Source organism: Pygocentrus nattereri, chromosome 7, assembly GCF_015220715.1.
Source record: "Pygocentrus nattereri isolate fPygNat1 chromosome 7, fPygNat1.pri, whole genome shotgun sequence".
In the NCBI taxonomy this organism is placed as follows: domain Eukaryota; kingdom Metazoa; phylum Chordata; class Actinopteri; order Characiformes; family Serrasalmidae; genus Pygocentrus; species Pygocentrus nattereri.
The window spans coordinates 36,109,088-36,137,044 of NC_051217.1; the positions used below are offsets into that span (position 1 = coordinate 36,109,088).

At 40.6% G+C, this 27,957-nt stretch overlaps 1 protein-coding gene across 1 annotated transcript; it reads left to right on the forward strand.

The window, feature by feature from the left end:
* The first annotated feature begins 35 nt into the window (after window positions 1-35).
* Window positions 36-27,406, forward strand: LOC108434134 (sodium- and chloride-dependent GABA transporter 2-like). The gene is made up of 15 exons (XM_017709070.2): window positions 36-190; window positions 8,501-8,569; window positions 9,041-9,175; window positions 11,530-11,667; window positions 11,852-11,936; window positions 12,431-12,563; window positions 13,845-13,979; window positions 17,147-17,250; window positions 18,318-18,442; window positions 19,329-19,441; window positions 19,531-19,668; window positions 19,891-19,993; window positions 23,029-23,129; window positions 25,515-25,685; window positions 27,284-27,406. Exons 1-15 carry the CDS (start codon window positions 157-159, stop codon window positions 27,404-27,406), a joined length of 1,707 nt encoding a protein of 568 aa, XP_017564559.1. The 5' UTR covers window positions 36-156.
* Window positions 27,407-27,957: the final 551 nt, after the last annotated feature.

Consider the following 27,957-nt stretch of genomic DNA (forward strand, 5'->3'; position numbering starts at 1 on the left):
TATAACTCTGCAACTTTTACAGATTGTCAAATTTTACAGTACCATTATGACTGCACATTAAGGTCATGCACCTCAAAATAGTCACCAAAAAAAAAAAATATTCATAAGATATAGGGGAGAAAGAAGCAGAGGAAAAGAAGACAGCACGTTGAAGAGATGGACAATGAAGGAAAAGTAGAAGAAACTGAATGTAAGTCTGGCTGGTTCTTAGTTGTTCCTTCTGGCTGTAGTGGTGTATACAGTGGACCTGGAAAATATGTGGAGATTTTCATAACTTTAACAGACTAGACAAACCTGGTGCCTTAAAGTGGTGCAAACTGGGGTGCCCTGTTCCTTCGGGAGATAGCTTTGGAAAAACATGCACAAGATGGGGGCACCATGGTTGTCAATAAACACCATCTGTTGCATCCACAAATGCAAGACTGTACTGCACAGTGGAAGTCATATGACACCAGCTTGCAGAAACACTGCAAGTCTTAAGGCTGTAGCTCATCTGAATTGGATGGATGCACGGTGGAAACGTTCAGATTGTTTATGAAAATACTACATGTGTTTTATGAAGAGGAATTTGTGTCATGTTGAAAAGCAATCACTGCAGTGGAAAAATGCACTCATGACGTTAGTTTTCCATAGTGACAAAATGAAAAACAAACCCTCTGTTACATTGTTTTCACTTCACTTGATCTCTTTTTTGTAGTTCATATACATTTGACTCATTGAAATGCAGCCAACATACTCGAAAGAGCATGTCGGGTGTCACTGTACTCACTGCTCTTTCAGTATGATTTCAGAGATCTTCCAGTGTTGTTGGGAGTGGGACATAAACCGAATCCTTAATGTAACCCCACAAAAAAAGTCGCACAGCATGAGATCTGGTGATGCTGGTGGCCTTTTTTCTTGGAACTGTTGGTACCAACGATGAATGCTCTGAGCTGTTTGAGGTTCACTGCCAGACTGACTTAGAAACTCTATGACCCCCCTCTTTCAATTGGATTGTGATTGGTTCACAGACGCCTCACGGTTGTAAAAATATGGTGCTTTGAAATCAGATGAATCTTTTTGAATCACCCTGTGTAATAATGTAGTGCATAAAATCTGTATACATTATCCTTTGTAAGTATCTATAATACTGTACATTTAGTACTATGTTATAATCTCCACATTCACATTGTTCCTCCACAGGAGCAGAACGATTTTGGGAAGTCATTGAGGATATGACACCCTAACTTCATCTGAAAAAAAAAAAACTTATTGAAATGCAGCGACCAGTGAAATGTGACATGTGGAAAATGTGGCAAAATAAAGAGGAAAAGATCCAACACTGAATTAACATTGTTAGAAATATTCCACAGTGAAATCAATATAGTCATGCCTTTATTACATTTCAAGGCAGATTGTATTCAATTCAGACATCAATTGAGCATTTCATTTTTAAAATGCAGATCTTCATGCTTTGCTATACAATGTTATAAATGTTTTGTTTTTCATCTTGACACATATTCTGCATGTCGGAAAAGTAATGTCATGTGTATTGCCTTTAATGTGTTCATGGTAGTGATTGCTTTTCAAATTGGCACAAATTCTTTTCCACAGTGTTCATAGGCCAAATAAGAAATGGACCATCCAGATTGTTGCCAGCATAAAGCTTAAAAGCCAAGGCCTGTTATTATATAGAGGGGTAGCACATGTGGAGCATTATTAAGCTATACAAAGGTCCGATGTGAATCTTGTAAGTGGTCAATGGTAAGTCTTTAGTATCTAAATGATTATTAAGGGTTGTTAAAAATGAATAATGTAACACAGTGGTGTGCTGGCATACTCCTGTCCCAACTTTTTTGTTATCTGTTGCAGGCATCAAATTTAGAATGAGCACATATTTACATAAAATAATTAAGTTATTAATATAAGATATTATATGCAAATGTGTGCTTTTGTACCATTTTCAATGTAATACAGGCCAATTAGAGTCAATCATTACTTTCTGTTTTTATTAAAAATAAAAACAGTTATCAAACCATCTCAACTTTTCTGAAACTGGGTTTGTAGCAGGGGCCCTGGCTGGGCCTGTAAATATCCAAGGCTTATTCCAGTTTATTGTGCAATGTCCTGGGATATCTTCCTCAAGAACTAATAAACTGTGGAGTTAGACAACAGGTTAGACAACATTGGTGAATGTCAGAATCTTTGTGGGTTTTAAGAAGAATTTTCTTCTTAAGAATGGTTGGTGAACAAGGACCAGTGGTTCTGTTAACCCCTTAATAAATGGCCAGGCCCACTAGTGAGTTTTATTTCACACTTCAGTAACCTAAGAATAGCTCAACCAGTTTGCACTGACATCTCCGTAGTTCTACCAGAAAGACTCCAGAGACAAATGTGAAGGAAGAAAAATAGTTTAATCTAATAATGTTTAACAGTTCCATAGATAACAAAACATTTTTTTGTGAGCTAAAAGTCTTTGGCACTTTCAAATGATGATTATTTTAACTTTCTTAGAGGCTTCAGGCAATCACTCATCTCGTTATTCTTCTCTTTTTCTCTCACATGTTTGCTTGCTAGCTCTCTCTCTTGCTTAGATGCTTAGATGGTTGCTCTCCCTCTCTGTCTCTTTAATGCATAGTACAGTGTCTCTCTTTCTAATCCGCTCTCTCTCTCTCTGTTTCTTTCTCTCTCTGAGTTAGGAGCAGGTGAATATGCCCCTGAATGAAAGCATGGATGAAGGGAATGAGGCGTAATCAAGCTGAGATGATACTAGCGAAATGTTAACGTTATAATGTCTAATGCCCTAGAAATCCAGGCCAGGCGATGCCTCTGGTCTGTAAGAGCAAATCATTCAAAAAGCACCCAAATTGGAGAAGAATTCTGGATGAACATCAAATTCAGATGAATATCAAATGTGCAGTCCTAAAGTATGGGTGTACTTTGTTGTAGGAAGACTTTGCATTTTGGCCCTCAAGGTAGACAAGTTTAGGCCTTCTTTTGGATTCATTTGGATTAATTATATTTCTGGGAATTCTAAAGAGGACAACTGCCAGGCTAACCCCTTAAATGGCTAGGGCACATCAGCAGGCCCAAAGGTTTATTACACACGTCTATTACTTAATTGAGCTAGTTTTCATTGAAGTCCCTGCAGTTACTGAATAACAAGCCTTAATATGTAATAAGGGGTTTCAGGCAACTAGTTGCATGTTGCAATTTGCCTGCAACGTAATTACTATGCAACTTGACTTTTACACAAATTTGCACAGAACACATTTAGTTACTGGTCACCCAAATTAGCAGCTCATATTTTTGATACACTGTATTGTTCTTGCTATAAAATCACCCATAAAGTGTAGCTTATTCATTTTCAGCATTTTTTGTGGAGATTTGATGTATTTTTTATAACATGAATACAATAAATGTTTGTTCAATTTGTCACGTCCTTTCAGTTACTGATTTGATTTAAACTGTTTTCAAATGACGCATCTGTTGAGTGTAGTTTAAAGTCCAGTTGTGGAACAAAAATAAAACACATGTGGGTAGATGAACATTTAAAAGCTACTGGTGAGCCTGTTCACCCTTCCCTCAAAATATTCATCTCAATGTATTCTCTGAAATCTGAGATTTAAACATGTAATGTTTAACATATAATGATAAGAGAAAAATATAAAATAATAAAAAGTGTTACTTTATCCTAGAGAGGATTGTTATTCTCACTAAAACATAAATGTTAAGCCTACATTCTGAACATTCTGTCTTACCATCCCCAAATTTGTTGGTACACACACAAGCCCAATGCACAGTTCAGAAGCACCCCCTGGTGGTGAAGTGTTTAAATTCTGTTGCACTCCACACGCGCACACACACACACACACACACACACACACACACACACACACACACACACACACACACACACACATACACACACAAACATCTTCTAAGCCTCTCTTTCTGGGCAGGATACACCCTGGACAATTTGCCAGTCCATCGCAGGGCTGTTACACTCCAGTTCTTCATTCTGAATTGTCAAAGCATATTTACTAAACATGGTTGAAATCTTTAAGTACAATCACTGCACATGTTTACACTGAATAGGGAATAAAATATTTTACTTGCATGAACCACTGAAAATGCTTAACTTATGTTTCAAAGTGAAATGAATACATCAATGAATACTATTCAGACTTATATATGTATGGTACAAAACCAAGCACCTAGGCCTGCAGACTGCTTCTATAAACTTTTGTGAAAGAATGGGTTGCTCTCAGGAGCTCAGTGAATTCCAGCATGGTACAGTGATAGGACACCACCTGTGAAACAAGTCCAGTCGTGAAATTTCCTCACTACTAAAAATTCCACAGTCAGCTGTCAGTGGTATTATAACAAAGTGGAAACGATTGGGAACGACAGCAAATCAGCCACGAAGTGGTAGGCCATGTAAAATGCCAGAGCGGGGTCAGCGGATGCTGAGGCGCATAGTGCGCAGTGGTCCTCATGTTTGAGAGAGGAATGTTCTGGTTTGAGAGGACAGTGGTGCTCTGTGCACACAGTTACTGAACTTGAATGCACTTGAAGTAAATGTCTTGGATTTGCTCAACAAAACATTCTGGTTTCATTCAAAACTTGAAAGTCTGCACAACAGTACATTTCCCTTTCAGAACTCGCATGTGTGACTCTCAAAACTGGAAAACTTGCTCAATGGTGCTCTTCACCTTCAAAACTTACACATGCACACAAATCATTTCTGCTCTCAGCTCCACAGTATGCACTCAACTTTAACATATGCTCATTGTAAAATGTCTGAATGTTTGTGTCAAAACTCCAGCCAGTCAGAGCTGATGAGGGTCCATTCCTGTCAGTGCACCAATTATGGCATCTTAAGCAGCTTTATGCCAATTGGTCAAGGTACATCCGTGGCTGTGATAGTGAGCCGGCTAGTGTACATGCAGCCTTGACATTCACTAGATGGTTTACAGCTTTCTAGTAGCAAATGAATAGAAATGATTTATCAAACAAAATAAACTCCATAGCCAACTTTCTGCAGAATCAATCATTACAGACCGCCAAACTTCAATTGGCCTTCAGATTAGCTCAAGAACAGTGTGTAGAGAGCATCATGGAATGGGTTTTCATGGCCAAGCAGCTGCATCCAAGCCTTACATCACCAAATGCACTGCAAAACGTTGAATGCAGTGCTATAAAGCGCCACCACTGGACTCTAGAGCAGTGGAGACGTGTTCTTTGGAGTGACGAATTACGCTTCTCCATCTGGCAGTGGACAAGTCTGGGTTTGACAGTTGCCAGGAGAATGGTAGTTGTCTGATCGCATTGTGCCAAGTGTACAGTTTGGTGGAGGGTTATGGTGTGGGGTTTTTCAGAGAAAGCCTTCCCAGAAGAGTTGAAGCTGTTATAGCTGCAAAGGGTGGGCCGACATCATATTACACATTATTATACGAAAATGCCTTGTTGATGTGAGAGGACAGAGGAGAATGGACAGACTGGTTCGAGATGATAGAAAGGCAACAGTAACTCAAATAACCAACCAAAATCTCTGAGGAATGTTTCCAACACCTTGTTGAAAGTGTGCCACGAAGAATTAAGGCAGTTCTGAAGGCAAAAGGGGGTCCAACCTTTTACTAGCAAGTACCTAATAAAGTGGCCAGTGAGTGTATACGTTAACTTGACATGATTTGAATGAATAATATTTATGTTTTTATTTTCATTAAATTGGTTTAAAAATTAAACCTTTATTTCTTATAACACTTGCAAAGCATGCAAAGCAATGCTGGTATGAAATCGAAGTTAATGGAAATATGAGAAGGACCACACCTACACCGATCAGGCATAACATTATGACCACCTCCTTGTTTCTATGCTCATTATCCATTTTATCAGCTCCACTTACTATAGAGGAGCACTTTGTAGTTCTACAGTTACAGACTGTAGTCCATCTGTTTGTCTTCATTCTTCGTTAGCCCCCTTTTACCCTGTTCTTCAGTGGTCAGGACTGGTCAGGTCAGGTTAACAGTAAGTCGAGAGTGTTAAAAATCTGTTTAATATACATTATATTTGCAAAACATGTACCAAGCATTACTTAAGCCTACATATTTTTGTGAGGCTCAGAAAAACTTATCATACTTGAAAATGTTTTTGAGAATTTCCTGAGAACAATGTGTTTGCAAGTCTTAAGGTTTGTCTTTTTTCAATTCGGAATTCGTTTTGCATAGGACATTACTGCAGTTTGTGACTGTTGGCTGTTCTGTTTTGCATGTAATGATTTACATGGTGAGCATACAGACAGATGCATGTGAAAGAAACTAAATTTTACCTTGGAGAGAGTGGTCTAATGCAACTAACAACACTTGATGACTAAAGAATTCCACACTTTATTTATCAAGACAAGTCAGGCCTTATTGTCATTACTGCCATATACAAGTCCCTGCGACCCTGACGGAGAAGTGGCTTAGAAAATGGAAGGATGGATACCATATACAAGTACACAGTGAAATGAAACAACATTCCCCGAGCCACCCCTAAACCTTTCCCACAAAGTTGGGAGCATGAAATTGTCCAAAATGTGACAGGAAGCAGATGGTGTTGCGTGTTGCCTACACAGTATAACTCGTTTTGTGGTTAAACCAGAGAGTCAGTCAGGTGATATACTTCCTTTGTGTATTCAATTTTGAGTTGAATATATTCTGAACATGTTTGGCGAGTTAAAGTATTGGTTTACACTATGTTAGTCATGGTCAGAGCATTTTGTTGTTGATACAGTCCAGCCATTGAATCAGGTCCAGAGATTGCTGCTTGATGGCGCCTAAGGACTAGTGTATTGGTCTTACTATTGCATGGACATCGTAGTTGACAATATGTGAGACTTCTCTGTTTATTATGCATGCTGTCATCCACGAACAACATTGATATTTAAAGTCATTATGAATTTGTGTTTAAGAACACAGATTGGTGACACAGACTTGATCTCACAGCTTTATAGTCTTGAGTCTGCTTTCTCTTCCACAACTATGTAACATCAATGTCCATGCCTGCTATTAAACCTCTGAACTCACTGAGGCCTCAAGTGGTCTTCTGGCTGACACACTGGGTTGAACACAGTATAAATCCAACCAGTGCCCATCTTCACAACTTCTAACTGTAGTCTTCAGTAAAAGTACCCTTCTCCAGCCAAACGCCAAACCCAGACTGATTGTGTGATTTGTCACTCCAGAGAACATGTCTCCACTGCTCCGCCACCGCCAGTGGTGGCGCTTTACATTACTACATTCAATGCTTTGCATTGCGTTTGGTGATGTAAGGCTTGGATGAAGCTGCTTGGCTATAGAAACTGTTCTTGAGCTAATCTGAAGGCCACATGAAGCTTGGAGGTAGTAGCGATTGACTCTGCAGAAAGTTGGTGACCTCTGCGCACTATGCACCTCAGCATCAGCTGACCCCACTCTGTCATTTTACATGGCCTACCACTTCGTGGCTGAATTGCTGTCGTTCCCAATCACTTCCTCTTTGTTATGATACCACTGATAGTGGACTGTGGAATATTTAGTAGTGAGGAAATTTCACAACTGGACTTGTTGCATATGCGGCATCCTATCATGGTACCACTCTGGATTTCTCTGAGCTCCTGAGAGCGACCCATTCTTTCACTAATGTCTGTAGAAGCAGTCTGCAGGCCTAGGTGCTTGGTTTTATACACCTGTGACCATGGAAGTGATTGGAACACTTGAATTCAATGATTTGGATGGGTGAGTGAACACTTTTGGCAATATAGTCTATTAGGAGCTTAGCAGATCAGAGCTGCAATATAATGTATACAGTATTTGGTTGATACAGTAATTCTAGGAACTAACATTGTTAAAGTGAAGTAAAATGAAAGAATGCAAATTTCCGTAAAATGCAAGCAGGCATTTCGACACCTAGGCCTTCATCAGTGTAATAACTTGTCCTTTCATGCCCTTTGATATCTGAGTGATTTTAAAAGTCCCCCTTTCTATTTATTTATTTATTATCTTGCTTGTTAGAATTAAGTGAATGCAAAAATGTTCATTTGAGATGAGTAAACTGCCTGTTGGGTGACTCTGTAACTTGGGACATGGGTGCTTCAGCCATTTTACTGAATGTCTTTAAATTGTTCTTCCTGTTCTTTGTGTATTTAAACAACACCTCTTGAACAATGATGTGCTGAAATGCACTGGTCACGAATAAAGTGTGACTTTCTCCAGTGACCAAGTGTTGCTAATTTTCTTTCTTTCTAGAGAAATAAAATTTGACAGAAAAGCAGTGTCATCAGAGAGATCAAGATTTTCTCAAGCTTATTGGTTCTGAGATACTTTCATCAAAGCTGGAGAAGGAAGGAGGAGGAGATTGGAGGATAAGCTAGAACAGTAAAAGAGAAGGTAGAGCAGAAGAGCGTCAGGTTTAACAGAAGAAGCACTGCAGGAAGAAATGGAGGGGAAAATAGAGGACAGGGGTCACTGGGCTAGTAAAGCTGAGTTCCTTCTTGCAGTGGCAGGACATGTAGTGGGCATTGGCAATCTCTGGAGGTTCCCCTACCTCTGCTACAAGAATGGAGGGGGTAAGATCAGTCTGGTCTTTACTGTCCTGTTAATCAATTTCTCTCTCTCTCTCTCTCTCTCTATCTCCCTTTATTTGAGCCCCTGAGTGACATCTGCCTGAGTTGCCACATGGCTAGAGTCACCAGAGCTCCATCTCTGTTGGCTGATCTGCACCTCACTTGCATGAACTGACCCTCCTGCTGATGCTGCTACTGCATAAACTTAAACTATCTTATTAACCGTTACTTCAGCTGTTTTTCCCGTTTTATATCTAATATTTTATACTAACGCTGTTTGCTATCGGTGTGGACCAGAGGAGGATGGGTTCCCCTTTTGAGTCTTGGTTCCTCTCAAGGTTTCTTCCTCTTGCTCTTAGGGAGTTATTCCTTGCCACTGCTGCCACTGGCGACGCTTATGGGGGCTCGGATTTTTCTGTAAAGCTGCTTTGTGACAACACCTGTTATAAAAAGGTGTTATTGGCGTGTTCTCAGGGGCATTCCTGGTGCCATATGTGGTGTTTGTGCTGACCTGTGGGATACCACTTTTCCTTCTGGAGACGGCTATGGGACAGTACACGCAACAGGGTGGCATCACATGCTGGCATCGCATCTGCCCACTGGCGCAAGGTAAGTGATACCGGGATGCTGGTGATTTAATGAAGTCACTTGATGAGTCTTTATGTGACAGTGTCAAACTGTGAGTTGGCCTGTCAGTGGTCAACCTATGGTGGTTTCTTTCCAATGATGAACAGGGTCAAGGGTGGATGACAAATTGATTACAAAATTCTCGTACTGACCTATAAAGCTCTAAACGGACTCGCCCCTCAGTACCCGAACTGCTCTCACACTATGAACCATGACGCCTACTTAGATCACAAGATGCTGCTCACTATCGGTAGCTAGAATTAAAAAAGTTACATCAGGGGGGAGACCTTTCTTGTAAAAAGCCCACCAACTTTGGAATAATCTTCCAGTCAGTGTTTGGAACTGTTTTCCCTGTTGGATAAAAGGTGCAGATCTGGCCAAACAAGCCTTCTGGACTGGCTTAACCACCATTGAGCTTCAGGCTGTACAATGCTATGCAAACCTCACCGTCATGAGCTGACTCTCCTGATGCTGCATAAACTAAAACTAATCTATTTAACCATTGTTCCACCTACTTTTATACTAACGCTGTTCGCTGTGTGGTGTAGACCAAAGTTAGAATGCAAAAGTGCAAAAGTGCAAAGTCAGCACCAGATGTGGGTATTTTAAGCTACCTGTGTAAGAACTGTTTAAGGGAGGAATTAGCAAAGCTAACTTAAAGCCATTGCAAATGATAGCTATATACCTAAACAAGGCAGCTGTTGTTTACTGTTTACTATTATCTACTGGCTAACATAGATCGAGGGATAGACATGACAAAAGGAACACACAGACAGAAAACACAATGGAGGCCGGAATAAACAATACCAAACAATACAATACACCACCAGAGAATACAATAAAAAAACAAAACAGCACAATCCAAACAATACAAAGACCAGCAAACTCACAGGGGAAAACACAGGGCTTAAATGCAGGGAAACAATGAGGGTTAGCAATACACAGGTGCACAACACAGGTGAGAACAATCAAGGGTGGAGTTAAGAAACAAGGGGGCAGGACAGGGAAGAATCAAAACAAAGAAAGCACTTGGACAAGACTAAAACAAAACAAAAGCACATGGAGAACCGGGAGGGGGCAATCTTGACAGTTTCATTTTGTGGGCCAAATGGTTTACAAATTACGTTCATTTAATTTACATGCAAACAGTGGTGATGGTCTAGAAGTCAGAGACCACATGGGGAAATGGCTTCATTCAAGTAAAATCTAGAAAATTTAAAATTAAAACAAAAAAATGAAAACACCGGAAAGCTGTGAGAAGTAAATGTTAACTGACAAATATTCAAGACTCTGAGATGATGATCATGGGCTGGAGGTTAGGGAACCAGCTCTGTGATAGGAAGGTCACAGGTTCGATCCTCTGAGCTGACAGTCTGTGACTGAAGTGCCCTTGACCATCTGCTCTCCGGGCGCAGCAGATATGGCTGCCCACCGCTCCAGGCAAGTATGCTCAGTGCCCCCTAGTGTGGGTCTACACTAGTGTGTATATGGTATTTCATTGCATGGATGGGTTAGATTACGGAGGTGAAATTTCCCTATTGTGTGACAAATAAGGGTCACTTGATCTTAAGGCCTTTGTGCAAATGGTAAGATTTTTTCCATTGAAACACATGCGCAGATGACTCTCTGAATTTCTACTAATCATTCTACTCATGAGAACCTTCACCCAAACTTGTGGAGCCCATGCCAGCTTAAGTAGACAAAGCAAAATGGGGTCTTACTGTACTAAATGCTAGGATATTAAGATATTGATGTAAATATTTCAAAGATACAAACTGTTCTACTTTGTAGTCAAAAAGTTTGTATTATAATGTAGAAAACAATGCAAAACAGATACATTTTTGCTAACACTTTTTAAGAAGCCTGCTTTCATAAGGCTTATATAAATGTTCTTATAAATTGTTGTAAATGTGTAACCATGCCTTGTAAGCATATTTATAAACTCCAAAAATAAAACATAAACATGAAAAAAGCCAAAATACTGCACTTTACTGTTTGTAATACCTGTTGAAATTCATTTGTATTCCATTATCTCAGTTTTAATTATTAGGAAATTAATAATTAACATGGCAAAAGCAAGTGTTATAGGTATTGATACACTGTGAAAATGCAGTTGCTGGGCACTCATATCAGTACAGCGCATACAAACCTAACATTACCATCTTGATGTCATTGCTGTGCCTCTATAATATGAAGCACAATCATATATTAATAGTCAACTTTCTTAAACTGCAGTCCCTGAATGGGTAGATCCAGAAAGAGGCAGAGCTGGAGTGATAATGTCATGACAGCACTAAAGAAGAGGCTTAACCAATAACACATTTATCCTCTGTCAGGTGTTGGCTATGCAGGTCAGATTCTTCAAATATATGGCAGGGTGTATATGATGATCCTGGCCTGGGCGCTGTTCTACCTAGTCTTCTCCTTCAGCTCCCAGCTGCCCTGGGCCAGCTGTGACAACAGCTGGAACACAGGTATGAAACAGGCTAAGGTTAATTTGAATCACTTGCTTTACACTCATTTGCCAAACATAAGCATAATTTAGGTATTTCTGTTCCCACAAAAGGTTAAATTACATTTAAATGTTGTTTTGCATCTTATTTGAAATGAAGACATCATTCTCAACATGTGAAACAATGTGTTTTGACTCCTCCTCAGCTGCTTGTAATGTCATTGGAGGAAACCTGGCTCTCAACAGAACAGGACTAGCCAATTCAACATCAGCTGCCACTGAATTCTGGGAGTAAGTAAATTACAGTCACAGTAGAATATAGTTCAGGTATACCTACATATACCTACATATATAACCCCATTTCCAAAAAAATTGTGACACTGTAAATAATGTAAATAAAAATAGGATGCAATGATGTGCAAATCATGTAAACCATAGTTTTAAAGGAAACTACTACAAAGGCAACAAATCAAATGTTGAAACTGAGAAATTCCATTGTTTTTGATAAATATTTACCCATTTTGAATTTAATGCCAAGAACATGTTCCAAAAACATTGGGGTGGGGTCATATTTACCCCTGGATTTCATCACCTCTTCTTGTAACATCACTGTGTAAGCGTTTGGGAACTGAGGAGACACTGCAGTTTTGAAAGTGAAATGATTTCTATTCTTGTTTGATACAGAATTTCAGTTGCTCAACACTTCAGGGTTGTATTTGTTGTTGTAATTTGTTGTATTTGTCATTTCATAACTTCATGACTCTTCTTATTCTGTCAAAATACAGGCGCAGAGTGCTGTCCATCTCTACGGGCATTGATGATGTGGGAAAGTTCAGCTGGGAGCTTTTCCTCTGTCTGCTTGCAGTGTGGATCATTTGCTATTTTTGCGTCTGGAAAGGAATCAAATCATCTGGCAAGGTACACTATATTGCCAAAAATATTCACTGATCCACCAAAATAATTGAATTCAGGTCTTCCAATCTGGCATTCCGATGGATGAGTCTGGGTTTGGCGGTTACCAGGAGAACAGTACTTGTCTGACTATATTATGCCAAGTGTAAAGTTTGGTGAAGGAGGGTTTCAGGAGTTGGGCTCGGCCCCTTAGTTCTAGTGAAAGGAACTCTTAATGGTTCAGCAGACCAAGAGATTTTGGACAATTTCATGCTCATTAGCATCTGACCTCACAAATGCGCTTCTGGAAGAATGGTCAAAAATTCCCATAAACGAACTCCTAAACCTTGTGGAAAGCCTTCCCAGAAGAGTTGAAGCTGTTATAGCTGCAAAGGGTGGGCTGACATCATATTAAACCCTATGGATTAATAATGGGATGTCATTCAAGTTCATATGTGTGTGAAGGCAGACGAGCGAATACTTCTGGCAGTATAGTGTGTGTATGTGTGATCATGAAGTTCTCCACTTTGTCACTGTTCCTACATTTCCAGTAGGATTGCAACCATAAAAAAGAAACTCAAATCAAAATCCCAGTGCAACATGATGCATTACGATGTTTTAGTTTTCTCAGCAGTTGCCTTTGTAGTCATCCTTACTAAGGTTCATTTGCTTAACCAAACTAGATTTCTTTGTTCACCCAATGTTAGGCTGCTAATATAGCATAACTTTCAAAGGAAAAATGGCCTACACTTCATTTATGGACACTGGAAGACACTATTGTCCAGAATGTTTTTGTCTGGTCATTATACTGAGTGAACTCATGTAGCGTTAGGAGTGTTGCTTAAAGGCTCTTGGTTCTGTCCAGTGCAGAGAATCACAGTATAATCTGCAGGGTGGAGGGCAGTGGAATAACCCAATACATTGTACCAACTGTGAGCTAGAATTTATGCATTAAATAGTATGTATTAAGCAGTATGTATTAAACATGTATTGTAGACATGGCACATAATCAATATTAATTACAATAAAAATATTTATCACATCATATCAGACAACACCTCTGCATTTTACCCAGACAATTACATCAGGCTGTACCACTAAGCATCCCCAAGCAGCTAATACTGCATTAGCTTACCTCTATAACATGATTACAGTGGAAGCTTGGATAACAGTGGTTGCCAGATGACATAATATTTTTCTTCTGAAAACTTTCATTTTTATTGTTGGCCTGATGTTGGATAAACACATATATTAGTATTCAACCTTAAGTTTCATGCTCTCTCAAATTTCATAGTCTGTCTTTCTCAGGTGGTGTACTTCACGGCCACGTTCCCCTACGTGATGCTGTTGGTGTTGCTGGTTCGAGGGCTGACTCTGCCTGGAGCTCTGCAGGGAATTGTGTTCTATGTTTATCCTGACCTCCAGCGACTGTTGGATCCACAGGTATGGCACTTGGTTCTGCAGCCACACATTGGGCTCATACTCAAAATTCAAAACTGTAGCAGGCTTCTGGGCCACACACCTTATGTGGCACAGGCATGCAGTGAAGGAAATTACTAAATTAACATACTAAATACATTGCTTACCCCTCCATGGATCACCTCCTTATCATGGTGGAGGGGTTTGCATGCTTGAATGATCCTAGGAGCTATGTTGTCTGGAGCAAAAGCTCTTGGTAGGGTCTCCCAGGGCAAACTGGTCCTAGGTGACAGGTCAGACAAATTGTGATCCATAATTACCCTCATGAAACCAAAATCAAATGAGGACTTGTGTACCCTGCCCGGATCAGGGTTACCGGGGCCCCACCCTTGAGCCAGGCCTGGGGGAGGGGCTTGCCAGCGAGCATCTGGTGGCCAGGCATTTACTCATGGTGCCCGGCAGGGCCCAGCCCGAAGGAGCTACATGAGTCCCCCCTCCCATCGACCCACCACCAATGGGAGGGGCAGTAGTAGGGGTTCGGTGCTTTGTGGATTGGGCAGCGTCCGAAGGCGTGGGCCTTGGCGTTCTGATCCCTGGTTGCTGAAACTGGCTTTTGGAACTTGGAATGTTACCTCACTGGCGGGGAAGGAGCCTGAGTTGGTGCGCAAGGTTGAGAGATACCGGCTAGATATAGTCGTGCTCACCTCAACACACAGCTTGGGCTCTGGGTCCAATCTCCTTGAGAGGGGCTGGACTTTATTCTTTTCTGGAGTTGCCCATGGTGAGAGGCAGCGGGCAGGTGTGGGCTTTCTCATAGCCCCTTGACTCAGCGCCTGTATGTTGGGGTTTTCTCCAGTGGATGAGAGGGTAGCTTCCCTACGCCTTCGGATTGGGGAACAGGTCCTGACTGTTGTCTGTGCTTATGCACCAAACAACAGTTCCGAATACCCAGCCTTCTTAGAGTCCTTGAGAAGGGTGCTTGAAAGTGCTCCTTCTGGAGACTCTATTATGCTACTGGGGGACTTCAATGCTCACATGGGCAATGACAGTGAGACCTGGAGGGGTGTGATTGGGAGGAATGGCCTCTCTGATCTGAACCTGAGTGGTGTTCAGTTTTTGGACTTCTGTGCAAACCATAGTTTGTCCATCACGAACACCATGTTCGAACACAAGGATGTCCATAAGTGCACATGGCACCAGGACACCCTAGGCCGCAGTTCAATGATTGACTTTGTTGTCGTGTCAGCGGACTTGCGGCCATGTGTTTTGGACACTCGGGTAAAGAGAGGAGCTGAGCTGTCAACTGATCACCACCTGGTGGTGAGTTGGATCAGGTGGTGGGGGAAGATGCCGGTCAGTCCAGGCAAACCCAAACGTATACTGAGGGTTTGCTGGGAACGTCTAGCAGAAGAACCGATTGATCAGATTGATCTTCAACTCACACCTCTGTCAGAACTTTGACCAGATATCGGGGGAGGTGAGGGACATTGACTCAGAATGGGCCATGTTCCGCTCCTCCATTGTTGAAGCGGCTGAATGTAGCTGTGGCCGCAAGGTAGTTGGTGCCTGTCGGAGCCGAAAGAATGAGATCCCTGAATCTGTAGAATCTGCCTTTTTGATTCCGTATTATTGTGGGATCACACTTAAAATTATGAGGCTATGAAGAGGGGTTGAAAAACACATCATCTGCCTCTCACCAACAATCACTGATAATACAGTGAAAAAATGTGAACACTAACTATAAATGGGAACAGGGCAGACATAGACAAATATTTGAAACCCAGCAAGTATACTGTGACACTGGACAATTCTCTAGATACAAAATCTCCAGTTCTTTAAAGCGAAGTAAGATTTTTTTGTGAAAATAGAAAGAAGTTGCATTACAGGGTCGGGAGAACAAACCTAAAACATGGTATGCAACTACTTGTTGCCCAGATTTCAAGGGAGTTTTGTGGACCATATGTCTCTACATATTGACAGAGTACACTAAAAAAGGTGTGGCTCAAATTTTAGGTTAAAAAAAAATCATGAATATATGATGACAATAGCGTATAATTCACTTATATCCTTGAAAAGGATATAGAGTGAAAAAATAGTTCACTTTGAGTTCTCTTTCAACATGCATTCCATCATCAGATTCATCCACTTGGGAAGGGGGTCTGAAGCACAACTAACATTACAAAATGTTCTTTGACACATTTACACATTTCCACCAGAGAGGCCTGTAAATCCCCAAATCTTAAATAATGCAGCTTTAAGGAATTAAGAAAACTCTGAGGAAAACTCATTTGTTCTATGTAGCCCAAAACTTATACAAGAAAGAATAAAAAACTTATCAAAGAACAAATAAAACATTCAGTGACCTTTAGATCAGGTGAATGGTGAGGCCATTGAAGACAATTTGCTTATTGCATGTGTAAATAACAGAAATGCTGAATTTATTTCGCAGTGTTTTGGGGTTTTTACTCTTGGAACAGTTTACACGAATAGATTGATGAGGAATGGACATGACCTATCTGAACTGCTTCTGCAAATCTCACTCTCCTTAAGATTTGATGGCAAAAAACGACCTTACTTCAGGTATATAATCAATGCTGATGTCAGAAGAAAACCTAATATCTCTAAAATGGTAAGTTTACAGGAGAAGGAAAAAACCTACTTTACTTTTAATGTAAGTCAATGGAACCAGACTTTTTTCCAAGTTATTTTGGGCCATTTGATTTGGTCCATTCTTCATTAAATGTATATGCAATGTAAAGGGCAACAACCATTTTCAAATTAAGTCAGAAACTGAAAAACGAAAAATGGAGATATGAGGTTTTCTTCCAACAGCAAAGTTATGTTATTAATATTTGTCAAATGCTTTTGCTTTCAGGGTCAGAAGAGGCGAGTTGTCAAGGTCAAAAGTAAAGGTCAAAGTCAACAGTATTTTGACTGTGGGCTTAAGCAGAACAGTGTGTGCAATGATTTCATCTCTGAATGCAGAATGTCTGTTCAAAGGATCACTTTGAATGGATTAATCAACTGTCTCATAATCCTCATAATACACTGTGTCTGTGTGTTTGGCTAGTTGTTCTGAGAGCTTTTTGCAGGCACAGTTTGGTTCCCTACTCAATCATCAGGTGTTAAAACCAGTGTTGATGTACCAGGTCATCAGTAAATCCGCAAATTTCTCTGTGGTGTTTGTGTAGGTGTGGATGGAAGCTGGGACCCAGGTCTACTACTCATACAGCACAGGTGTGGGTGTACTGACTGTGCTGGGCAGCTACAACACATACAACAACAACTGTTACAGGTAATTCCTGTCAGGGATATTTGCTAATAGCTCTAAATACTAAGAATATACTAAATACTAAATACTAAAATAATAAGAAGTTTTAAATTAGTCATCTAATTATCAAGCACCATAAACTGAAAAACAATTATTAAATGTTAAACAGTACTAAGGAGAGTACAGTGGAGCTGGTTATGCTAAGGCTCAGTGAGCTAACAGCTCAAAATCACCACAGGACAGTTGACATTCACTTCAATACTCAACTTCATATAATTTTGAGTGCCAGTGATGCATTAGTGAAGAAATTGAACCTGTGCAGTGCTACACACCATTTTTGTTTATTAGATAGAAGAGGAACACACATTTAGCATTGTTATAATTTTAAATACCATCATAATGTATCTATTTAGGTAACGGCTAAATGTACAGCGCAGATATCCTAAACAAGTTAGCTATGTTAGTGCAGGCATGCTCTGTAGCTATTCCTGTTGCCACATTGTAACTGTCTTTAGTTTGTATTAATATACTGGATCATGGTGGGATCAAGCTTCTTTATGATACAAAATAATAATAATAATAATAAAATAGCTGTTTCCTAAGTCCCTATGACTTGTGTCTTTGCTTTCACTGCAAAAATGTGAACTCTTCACTTTGGTAATACATGGTGACATAAATACTAGCATGTATGTGGAGATTCACTTGAAAGAGGCCCCAATATTCTGCAATAGCTCTCTCTAGGATGAAGCAATCTGAACGAAACAACATGCAACTGGCTTCTCAGTATATGGAGCTTCGAACAATATGCATTGGAGTGATGAGGTAGGCGCTGGATGTTTAACCTCCGTTTGCAACCCACCCCCCTCATGTGTCTGGCAGACAACGGAGATCACTTTCAGCATCACATGTAATGCAATCAATTACACATATGTCAAGATATGTAGTGTATTTTTTGGGTTCAGATTGCTTCATCATAAAGGGGGTTACAGCAGAATATTCAAGGCCTTTTAAAGAGTAGTTTAAAAAGCCATTTAAAACATGTTTTTGAGTATAGGAAATTTGTGTGTGTGTCTGTGTGTGTTTGACTTTAGGGATTGCTTCATGCTATGCCTGCTGAACAGTTGTACCAGTATAGTGGCAGGCTTTGCTGTGTTCTCAACTTTGGGCTTCATGGCTCATGAATGTGGAAAACCTATACAGGATGTGGCAGAATCAGGTAATAGCCAGTTAATAACTGTAAAATGAAATAAACAAAGACAAACAGGGTGACACTTTCTATGAATGTCATGTTTGTAAGCATCTATAAACATATTTATAACACATTATAATGCATTCGTAAGGCATTATAAACATGTTATAAATCTATATGAACTGAATTACACTGCATTATACTTCATAGCCATGTAATAGATTATAAATTGTTAATATAGTGCATTATATGTAGTGTTAATAACTTGTTAGTTAACTTGTCAGTGCCAAAGAAGTCAGTCCCAGCTTGGAGAGTTTAAAGACAAAGTTTATTTACTGGATTTCCATTTTTTTATTTCAACGCTGGTACTGTTAGAGCTGCATCTTCAGCACTTTTGTCCTGAATATTCAGATGCTCCAAATTGGGTGTCCAGCCTAGAATTACTGCTACAGTGTGCTTTTATTACCCAGCTTCTCAATTTAAATGTTACATCACGTCACAGGAAAACAACTACAAAAACACTGATAGCAGCACTAGTTTAAAATCTTACAATTGAAACCTGTGTATGTTTTAGTCTTTCAGTAAATACTTCCACTTGAAGCCTCCTTAACTCTGGAGGAGCCTTTAGTATAGTATGCTTCACTGTCCTTAGAGTGGACAAGTACAACTTATGAGCGCTTATAATTTGTAATGAACACTACTTATAACGCATTACCGTAACAATTCATAATGCATAATAAGCATGGTTATAACATGTAATGCATTTTTATAAATCTTTATAGCCATGATTACGATGCCTTATAAATTACATGCTTACAAACATGACATTCATAGAAAGTGTCACCACAAACAGTACAGCCAAATATTACTAAGAATGACAATAAGAAAGTCTTCTATCTTTTGTACCTCCCAGGACCTGGCCTAGGTTTCATAGCTTATCCACAGGCAGCAGCTATGATACCTCTGCCTCAGCTTTGGGCTGTATGCTTCTTCATTATGCTCATTCTCCTGTGCGTGGACACGCAGGTTTGTGAACACATGCATGTATACCTTTGTGCTCACTCTGCGTATCTGGTGCAGATTTTATTGGGCTTTTGCTATGTTTATTTCACCAGTTTGTTGCTCTGGAAGCGATCATTACATCCATGACTGATGTGTTCCCCCGACTACTGCGCAAAACTGGACGCAGAGAACTGTTCCTCCTTTTCTTCTGCCTCATTTGCTTCTTCAGTCAACTCATCATGGTCTCAGAGGTCAGAGAAAGAAAACAGAGAAGAGAGAGAGAGTTATGGGGAAAATGGAATTATGACAAAAGCAGCTTAGAAGATACAGAGATAAGAGAACACTTCCAATGTATAATCTTATCTAAGTATACACCTTGAGACACCTTACTCTATGCATGGGCACATTATAATGACCAAGAATTGCCTCTTTGAACTCAACTTTCCTCAGTAATACTGTATTGTGTTCCATAGGCAGGGATGTACTGGTTTCAGCTGATTGACTACTATGCCTCTAGTGGAGCCTGCATCTTGTTCCTTGCTATATTTCAGTCCGTGGCCATTGGCTGGATCTTTGGTGGGTCACATCTCATCTTCAGGGACAGATAAGCACAAACACACTGTCCAGACAGGGAGACAGACTGTTAACATGAGTCATATGTAAATGTAAAATCAGTCATAGCATAAGCCCCTAAATACAGACATCCCAAGTTGCAAAAAAAACTCATTTCAGGTAGGTACCCCTGGACCTGGACCCTGACTCCATAAACCCCATAAACCCCATCCCAGCCCCTGGAACCCCCTCTTAAAAAAACAAAAAACAAAAAAATACCCTTGCACACATCAAAGGATGTGGGTGATAACAGAACTTGTTGATACAGGACTGTGCATAACAACTTTTTACAGCTTGGGCTATGTCAGGCTAAATTCAGGGGTATTCTCCAAACCTTCATTGTACTTCATCGCTGCTTGCTTTGCAGACTTGATCAATTTGCTTGAAATGTCAATGTCATGACACTCTGTGTCAATTTATTTGTTTATCTTAAATGACATCAGATTGACAAGTGTCTGGTGTGGCATCTGACTCCTGAACTTGATGTGCCTCACCATGCTGAAGGCTCTTTCCACATCACAATTGGAGTTCGGCAGCACCAGTAGCAGTTTCATCAGCTTGCACAGCTCTGCAAATTTTAATTGCCCTGAGCTCACAGTTCGGACCTTTGACAGTTTGCCCCAGAACTCATCAACTGGTAAATTTCTGTAATTTGGGACCAGTGCTTCCAGGTTATTTGAGACATAATCTAGGACTTCTAAGTGGAGTTTTTCTCTGGCATCTGCCTTAATCACACTGGGGAATCTGCTGTGGTGGCACATCATCTTGGAAAGTGTTTGACGCTCCTTCTCTCACTCACTGAACACATGACATCCAGGAGAAAAAAAAAACACGGCCTGCCCACACAAAACTGATTGGCTGACTGACAGCCTCTTTGCAAAGAACAGGCCAACCAGAACCCTCCCTGTTTTGCATGCGCTTCATGAATATGCGCACGAGGGGAGCTTGATACCACAAGGTAGGCTACCACAGCAAGTACAGCCTTTCTTTCCCTCTCCCTCTCTGTCCCACACATGATTGGGAGAAACAGTCTGTGTCGCCTGCGTGCGCATTTGTGTGCGCTCTTGGCCACTTGTTCTAGATTCCGGAAGATTTTATCTGACTTACGGGCATCAGGAAGCTGCTATGTATATCATATGATATAAGGGAGACTCCCAGAACTTCTGGGAGACTTGGGATGTCTGCTAAATAGGCCTAAGTGAAGAAGAATATCAAATTAATAGAGCAGAGGTTCCCAATTTTTTTAACTCACAGCCCACACAACTGACCTCAGAAGCAACCCATATGCTTTAACTGACCAGATCATTTAGATGAAAACATATACAAATACAAAAATCAATGTAGATCAACATCATCATCACCATCATTGTCATTAACCACCTAGTCTAATGTTGCGGTAGCAGTTGAGAGAGCAGAGAATCCCAGACCACCCTGCCCTTCCTCCAGCTCATTCCTGGGTACCCCAAGCCTCTCCCAAGCCAACTTGGAGATATAATCACTCCAGTGGGTCCTAGGGTGACCCCGGGGTTTTGTCCCAGTAGGTCATGCCTGGTACACAACCACCGGGAGGCATCCAGGGGGCATCTGGATCAGACCTTAGCTGGCTCCATTCAATGCGGAGGAGTAGCAGCTCTACTCTGAGCTGCTCCGAGATGACCGAGCTCCTCACCCTATCAAACTGTGTAGCCCGCCACCCTGTGAAGAAAACTCTTTTCCACCACTTGTATTCGTGATCTTGTTCTTTTGGTCATTACCCACAGCTCATTACCATAGGTGAGGGTTGGGATGAAGACCGATCAGTAAACAGAGAGCTTTGCCTTATGGCTTAGCTCCCTCTTCACCACTACAGTCCGGTACAGCGAACGCATTACTGCTGCCACCTGTCCCAGCCTGCGGTCGATCTCCTGATCTCATGATTGATCTCTCTTCCTGTTACTTGTGAACAAGACCCAAATATACTTAAACTCCTCCACCTAGGGCAAGTCCTGTCCCCTTACCTGGAGTGGGCATTCCATCCTTTTCTGGGATAAGACCATTAGAACTGCTGAGCTGCATACCAACCACTTCACACTCAGCTGCAAAGTGCTCAAGTGAGTGCTGATTGATGTAGATCAGTTTTGCTTAATTATATACTATAATGCAGTACAATAAGCATTAAAATTACTGAACATCTTCTAACTTTCTAACATCTACCAACTGTTGGATGTCTCAGTTCTGTTCACTTCAGAGCAGGTCTGGCTCAATCAGTGGGTTTAGATGCATATTTGTCCATCTGTTTCTCTGCACACTTTGTTAGCCCCCTTATACCCTGTTCTTCAGTGGTCAGAACCCCAAGGATCCTCACAGAGCAGGTACTATTTGGGTGGTAGATCATTCTCAGCACTGCAGTAACACTGACATAGTGGTGGTGTGTTAGTGTGTTTTGCTGGTCTGAGTGGATCAGAGTTTTTAAACACTCACTGTCCACTCTAGAAGATATAAAGCCAGAGATGATAATTCATCTGAACTGCACAGTTTGTGTTGGTCTTCCTCTAGTCCTTCATCAGTGGTCAGAGGACGCTGTACACCAGATGCTGTTGACTGAATATTTTTGGTAGGTGGACTATTCTCAGTCCAGCAGTGACACTGAGGTGTTTAAACACTCCACCAGCACTGCTGTGTCTGATCCACTCAGACCAGCCCAACATACACTAACACACCACCACCAAGTGTTACTGCAGCGCTGAGAATGATCCATCACCCAAATAGTATCTGCTCTGTGAGGGTCCATGGGGGTCCTGACCACTGAAGAACAGGGTAAAAGGAGGGTAACAAGGCCCCCCACCCACGCACACACACGCACACGCACGCACACATACACACAGCTGCAAAAAATTGGCAGTACTACTGCGACCCACTAGGGGACTATGGCCCAGAGAGTACATGATCTATGTATAATGAAATTCATCTGTACAGTAACCATGGCACCATCTCACATTCAATGCCTCTTGTCTCCTTAGGGGCTGAACGCTTGTGTGATGTGATAGAAGATATGACTGGCTCATACCCTAACTTCATCTTTAGGCTGTGCTGGAAATACATCACTCCTCTCGTCTCAATGGTAAGCCTCTAGTAGGGCTAAAAAATTATAGTTTTTAAATAAAAACTTTACATTTTATATTATAAATATATAATTAAGTTATGTGATAATTATACATGATTAAAATGTCATCTTAAGTTCTAAGAATAGAGATTTAGCCCATTAACATTGAGCTGCCTACAGACAAAACAGCTACAAAAGGAAAACTCTGGTCTTCCTGTATAAACAAGGCCTGGCCCAGAATGATGTGTTCTATGTGTCAGCAGTGCAAGGACTATGTTAGGTTTGATGAGTGAATGGAATGGATAGTGCAGATGTCTTTAAGTTAAATTCAATAAGGTCCAGTTAAAGAAAATTGCCCCAAGAAAAGTTCTGGAACATCATAATGTCTAACTTGCATTATGACTAGTGCATTAGTGCCATATACTGTTTACTGAAGTAGCCTAGTAGGTATGTCAACATCTTATGTAGTCGACAACTGAATGCCAAATCAAATAAAATACAATTCAGTGATATTTCAACAACATTTATTGTCAGTTTTCTCTTTTTAGAGAACTCCATGTAAAATAATCTGACTAACTTTCTTCTCCAACTGCTGTTTCTCGTCTCGTCCCGCCCCTGTGTGTGTCACTCATTCGAGTCTTGGTGCTCGTAATGCACAGATCTGATTTGCTGAGTAGTGTCGCATGTGATATTTACACCGCATGTGATTGGTCTTTGAGTTTCCCGGTCCGCTTAATCGGTACCGTAATCACTAGAAAAGTTACGCAGATTAAAATAGGACCTCCCTGCCAAAATTAAATAATTCTCCATAGTTTATCAGTCATTGGTCCAGGTCCATATAGGACAGTGTCCGGGTCTGGACTCGGACTGGGGTCCGCCTATTAGTGACCTCTGGGAAAGAGGACGCTAGCTTTAGCTTACAGATCATTCAGCTCTAGCCTCTACCTGTTGATTTTCTCCTTATTATTCATTTAATTCTTTCTGTAAGCTTTTCGTTCTTGCAAACAGTGGGCAATCCCCCTAAGCTTTCATCTGAAAGAAGGAATGCTCTCGTAAGGGAACTACATTTCTCCTCATTCTTTAATGAGTTTTACACAATAGCTAGTTTCGGCCACGCAAGCTGGTTGAGAGGCGTTCTAACCGTTCTGTTATTTTTTCATAACATCGCAGATTTTTCAAAACACTATCACTCCAAGATGCCATTGCTAAGCAACACATTTGACAGCTGTAGGAGAGGCTCAAGCCATTTGAACATTTTTACTTCTTAGTTTGTAGAAAAACAGAAAATGGACGCTTTTAAGATCACATTTGACCGACAGCTGATCTGGTCACACTCTGAAGATGAGACTACATTAAATTTCTAAACTGTCATCACCACTGAACAGCTTTTCAGTCAGCAGATGTGACAGAGGAACAGCTAAACAACCTGGAATCAACCCCAAATGATCCCAATACCATTCGCCCAATGTGTAGTCTGATCTTCAGAGTCTGACCATAAATCGGACTGAGCCATAAAACTGCTGCAATAAAAACATAAAATCTGCTCAGTGCTGATGACAGTTTGGGAATTGAGTGTAAGGAGTTGGAGAACAAATTTCTGCAGCGAGTGGGCGGAGCTAATTACTGTGACATAGCAACAAGCTGCTTGTTAAGAAACTATCATTTGGAGGAAGGAACTGCGAACATTAAAACATATTAAACTGAACATTTACTGCACAGTTTATTCATTTTTAAATTTTAAAAACTGTTGCATAAAAGCAGTAGAACACTCAGGGTCATGTGTTATCGCTATAACATCACAGCTGTGATCTACGGTGACCAAATCACAGCTGTGATGTTATATCATAACACACTCCCTCTCATGTTCTTTTGCTTACTTGTAGCATGTTTAGTGTTTAATCTCTACAAATTCTTCAAAACTCGACAGCCTATTTGAATGGGAATAAATGTCATTAGTTTCCACTGTATTGATAACAATTAAATGAGGCCTTAGTTCAAGATGTTTGTTTCTAGAGCCCAGTTTACAAGAGCCACCTACTGAAATAAGAATACATTTATTTCATCATTGACAGTTTTATTTGCATGTTGTGTTGCATGTCCTCAAATTGCATGGGACTAGATGAGCGAGGTACCATGCACAGCCCAAAAACGGGTCCATATTCCAGCACTCTGAGGGTCCACAAAGTGGGGTTTCTTGTTTCCCCATGTTTAAGCCCATTGCTGTCCAGTGTGGCTACTCCACATGGTGCCCAGTGGACTTTCTAAGGAGCAACATAGGCTGGTTTGCTGTGTAGGAAGTTGCACATGCACTCTCATTTAGAAGGCATGATAGACTACTGTTGAATAAATGTGTTTCTTTTTGAAAAAAGCTCTTCAATACTTTTTTTTTCTCTCCCTTCCAAGGTCACATTCATATATTATCTGGTGGACTTCAAGCCTTTGAAGTATAACCGCAGGTACATGTATCCAGGTTGGGCGTATGCGCTGGGCTGGCTTCTGGTTCTCTCCTCCATCTTGATGGTGCCTGGTTGGGCACTTGGCGGCTTGTGGACTGTAAAAGGGAGCCTCAGACAGGTGAGGATGAAGGCACAGGTGGGAAGATAATGACAAATGTTGTAAGGCAAAAGTGGGGAACTACCGCAGAATTAACTGATTTCCCTGCTCTAGCAGACTAACTGAACCTCGCAACTGATGAGTTCAATCAGATGTGTTTGAGCAGAACCCCCACCCCCCCACCCCCAAAGTGTGCTGGACTCCATCCCAAATTGACTCGGTGCTGTTGAAAGATTGCACAAATGCTGTTACTCTTCATAATGAAGCTCCAGGCCATTTATCAAACAACATGCTTTGCTTTTTTTGAAGCATGTTTTGTTCATTTTCCTCTAAGGTCAGTGATGTCTGAAGCTTCAGTCAGCACAGTACCATGTGGTTCCATTGCATGGAAACAGATTCGAAGATATCAAACCTCTGTTTGAATGTCAGTAATTATAAGCCAGTTTTAAACATTTTGATTCAGAGTTCATATAAGAAGCCAACACCTTGACTATGAAAGTTAGACCAGTTTTAATGTATTTTTTGCCACTTTAGTCATAATCTTAATTAATGTGAAAGCACACAACATATTTCTAAATCACTAGAAGGGATGGGTTTGTGCCATTTAGCCAAAAGCTCAGGTGCAGCATCCTTTGGACTAGACTTATTGCTTTGGTTTGTCCTTTTGACCATCAGGTGTATGTAAGGGTCCAGCCTGTGCCACTGACCGCCAGCAGAAGGTAATGGTGGCAAGGTGCCATAAGTTCAGGGAACTCCAATTCCCAGAAGCCCTTGGGCTGATTAGGGCCAATCTGGCACACACATGGACTCCTCTACTTAAGCCTCTACTTAAGTGGCAAACAGCAGCTTTTTGTCACACTTTTGTAGAGGGGTGACCAGCAGGTGAAAAGAAAAGAAATGTAAAGAGAAGAAAAATAAAATAAAAGACAAGAGGGCTGAGAAAAGAAATGGGCCTCAAAACTACAGAAAGAAGAAAAGGAGGGTAAAAAACTAATAAATTGAGCCCCAAAACTACTGAATAGAAAAAGAAGGCTTAAACACGAAACGGCTCGAAGCCAAACAAATGTGTTTGTTTTACAATGAACAAATCAATGAAACATAAAACTGATCTTCCTCTCATAATTACAGAGGAAGTGTCTTTTATTTTCTGATTAACTTTTATTTTACTTTTCTATCTCAGCCTTTGTTTGAGCACACCGTTTTCAGCGTCCCCTTTGTTTGCCCTTTCTCGCCATTTTCCTCTCTGCACTTGGGTCCAACCCCATAACAGTGTAATTAATGTGCAGTGTTTTAAAATCTTTGAATCAGCTCTTTTGTGGCACTGTTTACAGAAAAGCTTCACTGCTTTATAAAGCCTTGCCTGCACTAACAGATTTTGCTCATGAAGGGCTTGGATTTTTACGTAGCTGGATCAAGTGTATTAGAAAATGCATGTTCCCAGGAGCAGGAATAAGGAACCTGCTGTTTATGGCTGTCATATCAATATTAAACCTTCTTCCTTAGCACAGAAAAGTACAAGTAAGGAAATATATTCTACTAATTGTAATTTAAACTAATAATTTTCTGTAATTCAGGATAAAGAATTTCATATAAAAAAATCTAATGTGTGTCTTTTATAGCGCTGGCTTCACCTATGCAGCCCTGATGAAAACCTCCCCCTAACCCAAAAACAGAGGGCCAAAATACAGGACGTGACTTCAGCTGCAGAGATGGAGGACTTGATGGTCAGAGCCAATGCATAGAATCACATATACAGTCACCAACAAACACTGAAACGCTAAATCAACAATATCTTATTTTCTGTTTTACTAACATTTTTTAATTGTAGTTTCTGATACTAGATTTTGCAATCACTGTATATAACTGAATCAATCAATAATGGATCAGTTGGATTGGTTGGGGCAGATAAAACCTGGGAGAACCATGGCTGTATGTCACAGGTTCCCAACCTTGGTCACCCTTGTCCTGCATTATTGTGTCTTCCTTGATCTTCCACTTCAACTATATAGATGAGCTTGTGGGTGGATTAGTTGGAACAGAGAAAACAGTGAAATGTACAGGGCAGGAGGACCAGGGTTAAGACCAGGAAAGGTTCCATTTTATTTAGTTATGTTCTTTAGGTGGGTTCAGATGAGTTACATTAGGTTTATTTGGGAACAGAATGTGCTTGTGATAGAAAATGGGTCACTGGGGATGTCATCTGACTCTGCAGCATTGAACCAAACAAACGCACATACACTTCATACACACACATATCACACTTCCCTCTTTCCTTTATAAGTCTCTGTATCAG